The sequence below is a fragment of the Carya illinoinensis genome, chromosome 11 (genome assembly GCF_018687715.1).
Source record: "Carya illinoinensis cultivar Pawnee chromosome 11, C.illinoinensisPawnee_v1, whole genome shotgun sequence".
Classification (NCBI taxonomy): Eukaryota; Viridiplantae; Streptophyta; class Magnoliopsida; order Fagales; family Juglandaceae; genus Carya; species Carya illinoinensis.
The window spans coordinates 36,568,016-36,571,959 of NC_056762.1; the positions used below are offsets into that span (position 1 = coordinate 36,568,016).

The 3,944-nt window shown below is 39.2% G+C and overlaps 1 protein-coding gene across 1 annotated transcript; it reads right to left on the reverse strand.

Annotated features, from left to right (window-relative positions):
* Positions 1-296: 296 nt before the first annotated feature.
* Positions 297-1,376, reverse strand: LOC122282449. The gene has a single exon (XM_043094400.1). The coding sequence runs from the start codon at positions 1,374-1,376 to the stop codon at positions 297-299; it is 1,080 nt and encodes a 359-aa protein (XP_042950334.1).
* Positions 1,377-3,944: the final 2,568 nt, after the last annotated feature.

Genomic DNA, 3,944 nt, shown 5'->3' on the forward strand with positions numbered 1-3,944 from the left:
AGTCTTGGGTGGATTTTCTAGATAATTTTTTTTGCCTCTTCACTATACTTGTGATTTTGAGATATCTGGAATTACAACTTTTCTCTCTTCGCCGTGTTTCCTTTCCCCTACTTCGCATCTAGCCCCTAGATCTAGTATTGAGACTAGGCCTGTGCATATGACCCGGCTAACCGATTGAACCGAGCGATCCGATCCAATCCGAACAGTCACGCAGTAGAACGATAATGAGGTATACCTGCAATATTGGAATGAGTAGCTATGGATGAAGTAGATTCCGTGTTCGTAGAGGTTGTTCCTTAAGGAGTATAGGGATGGTTACGACTAGGCTGTAGAGATTGACCATGAACAAGTGCCAAAAGCTTCTGAACTTGATCCTGAGTAAGTGACAGCTGAGGACTTTCCAAACACCCTTTCCCTTGATCCTGAGATATAACTTGATTAGCCAAGTGATAACCAGAAGAACTATTGTTCGAGTACCCTGGTCTAGTCTTTGTGAATTTAAAGTTTGGAGGAAAACCAATCAGCCTATAACATTTCTCTTGTGTATGCCCTGCCTTTCCACAATGCTGACAAGTCATATCAGATTGTTCCTTTCTTTTGAACTGAGTAGCAAGAGTCGAAGACTCACTGGCTGGCAAAACTAAGCTCTTGGTTTGCCTTTGCCTTTCTTCTTGTAGAACCAAGGAAAAAGTCTTGTCTAGTGAAGGGATTGGACTCATCGGGATTATTTGTCCTTTGATTGTTTCATAGGAATCGTTCAATCCCATGAGGAATTTGAACACATAGTTTGATTGTTGTATATCTCCAACCGAATTAAGTGCTTTACAAGTGCAAAGCCCACAAGAACAACAAGGTAATGGCCTATAGTTGTGCAATTCCTCCCATACACCATTTAGCTGAGTGAAATATTCACTTACCATCTGTGTCCCTTGCACAATAGTGCTGAGCTGTTGTTGAAGTTGAAAAATCCGTACATTATCTGGTTGAGCAAAGTGAGTCTTGAGCTTTTCCCACACCTCATTTGCAAAACTGATATAGAAAACATTGGAAGCTATTTCCTTCGAAATAGAGTTGAGTATCCACGAGAGAATAAGGTTGTTGCAGTGTAGCCAAGGAACATAGAGAGAATAAGCCAAATTTGGGGTTAAGATGCTCCCATCTAGAAAACCCATCCTGTTCTTAATCGAAATAGCCAGAGTGAAAGACCTGTGCCATGTGAGGTGGTTCGACCCAGTGAGGGAAGGAGTGATGATCATAGTGTGGGAGTTATCATTGTAATAAAGAAAGTATGGGCTATTTGGGTTTTCTGAGGGGGAAATGAAGGGAGTTGGAGCATTAGGTGGAGGAGTGTTGATGGAATCATTATCCTCTGCCATTGATGAAGCAGCGCTTGAGAAGATGAAAAGAAAGATGGCAAAAAGATGAAGAACTAAATGCAGAGAAGGTGACAGATAAAATGACTAGAAGAAAATAAGGCAATACGAGAATGAGGGAACCTGGGGCGGCTCTGATACCATGTTAGAATTCTAGGATTGAAACATAATTGAAAGAGATCAAAATCATTCTCATTACTCTGTATCATTTCTATATAGCAAGACCCCCAACTTATATACACCGAAAAGAATGCACACTAACCTATCAGAATGGAATAAAGGAATAAAGGGACAAAAATGAAATGTGTCAGCTAATGGTACAAGCCTATACAAAAGAGGACAAAGAAAACATAATAGAACTCAGTCTTGCGTAGCAGCTATGTAGTGGAATGCATTGCTCTACTACTGGAATGGCATGTGAGCTCCTATTCTGATATGCGGTTGTAGGGAGGTCCAGTGCTCTTCTCTTCTTTTTCCTGTATTTCTTGAGAGTTTTCCTGCATAAATGATTTCCTCTTTATGAGCTTACTATTGAAGCAAGTTAAAAAGCATATTTATTTTGGTATGTGATGCACATCATGACCCTTTTTTAAAGGGATAACTTATATCTTTAAGAGAGAGAGAGAGCATGAGCACGGATTACTGGTACCTTGGAGAATCTACTCCAATGTCTTAAGTGTATGCTATCAGTTGCGGTTTTTGTTGGTCTGCCTTCAGCTAATAGCTAGCTTACATTCTGGAATCTCTTTTTCAGCACATTGAACATGCACGAAAGTCTTCTTGCCTATGCTCAGAAGGCTGTTAGCCAGCACTAAGAGTCCAAAGGCTCAAAAACTAGTAGGATCTAGGTTTTATGTCTGTCTGTGCATGCACGTGCGAATGCTCGTTTGTACATGTACAAATACATACGAAGTTTTATACATATATGATTGCATCGATGTGTGTGTGAAGAGAGATACTGTTAAGGTAATGACAAGTTAACGAACTAATAGCAAGCAAATTGTCTCCTGATGCTAGATCCAATAAAGACTGACTCATAGTAGGAGAGAATTCAAAATATAAGGTTTATGTTTAATGTTCAGCATGAGGACAATAATGTCATAGCTCTAGAGGATAGCATTGAAGCCTTTAAAGTCAATTTACCCACTCCCCCAATAATAGAGAATGGTGCAGGCCGGGTACTCTTCCACAAACCTATAATGCCATTATAGCTCTTGCCCTGTGACAATGGACCATCTACTGAAGCCAAGCGAGAATATATGCATGCATAAATGCAAAAGTTAGGCCAAAATGAGGATTCCAAACGGGTACAGGTAAGTTTGTACAAGCCCATTCGGCTGATTTACCCGACCCCAAATGTTAAGGTATAAGATGGTCAGGATCAGAGTTCTGAGTACGTACATTCCATTTTTGAGGGAACTGGTTTGGTTTTGGCATGTTAGAAACTAGCTAGTAAAAATTGGGCTTGATTGTATCCATCCATCAAATTTCAGCTACACAAGCATGCATGCACATTAATTTTGTTAGGAATACATATATTATTTATCCAACAACGAATGGTGGAAGAAAAATATTATTCGTCGTTTTATTTATTTATTTATATCTATCATGCTTCCCTTATGATATTAAATAATTAGAAAAATATTTGTTTATCTGCCAACATTTTGATGGCTTATTTTTCTCAACTTAAAGAAATTCTAGTTTCTTTCTCTCACTCATGTTCTGCATTTTTTTGCCGTTTAATTAGGTTTTTCATTTAGAGATCAAACTAGTCCAGCCATCAGGTTAAGTCTGATCAACAAGCTTACCCAACTCATTAATTGGCAATGGCCTTTTGTAGTTTCATGGGAATTTGTGAATTAAGATTGTGAGTTTTTTCAGTTAAGGCATACGGATAATACTCATAAGAATTGTGAATTAAGAAAAATCAGTTAAGCCACAAAGGGATCACACAATTTGACGTAGCATTCACCTGTCTCCAGCAAATAGTCGACGTCGCAGCCGCTCCCATCCCTCGTTGCTAGGTACACACTGTTTTTTTCCCATCGTTTCTCCCTTCCCCCCACCCTTTTAGTGATTTTTCTTTGCAATTTCTTTAATTTTCTCATCAAGCAAACAAATTAAGAACAAGTTGCAATTTTATTTTCTCAACAACCAAACAGAAAACAACCACAATTTTTCTTTCATTTTGTCAACAACCAATAAGAGAGACTTGGCAGTGGTGGTTTCGACAAGGGGAAAAGTTCCCTAACCGGCTCCAAAAACAATAACAAGAAGAGGAATGCTCTGACGATACCATGGCCTTGCTCGACTGTCTTTGCAAAGATGGCCTGGTTCAAGAATTCATGAAGATCTTCTACACGAGAAGAGGACCATTTATGTGAAAGAGATACCAGAGAAATGAAAGGATTGTTGGGGGGGGGGGGGGGGGGGGGGTGGGGAAGTGAGGGAAAAATAAAAAAATTTAATTAATGTGTTACGGTGTCACGTCAGTTTGTGAGGTTTTTTTGTGTCTTTATTATTTTCCTTACGAGAATATAATAGCTTTGGAATCCAGTTGATATTGTTGAG

What these genes read in the sequence shown, in the direction of transcription:
- LOC122282449 (XM_043094400.1), bottom strand. Translation starts at nt 1,376, where the DNA reads ATGGCAGAGGATAATGATTCCATCAACACTCCTCCACCTAATGCTCCA.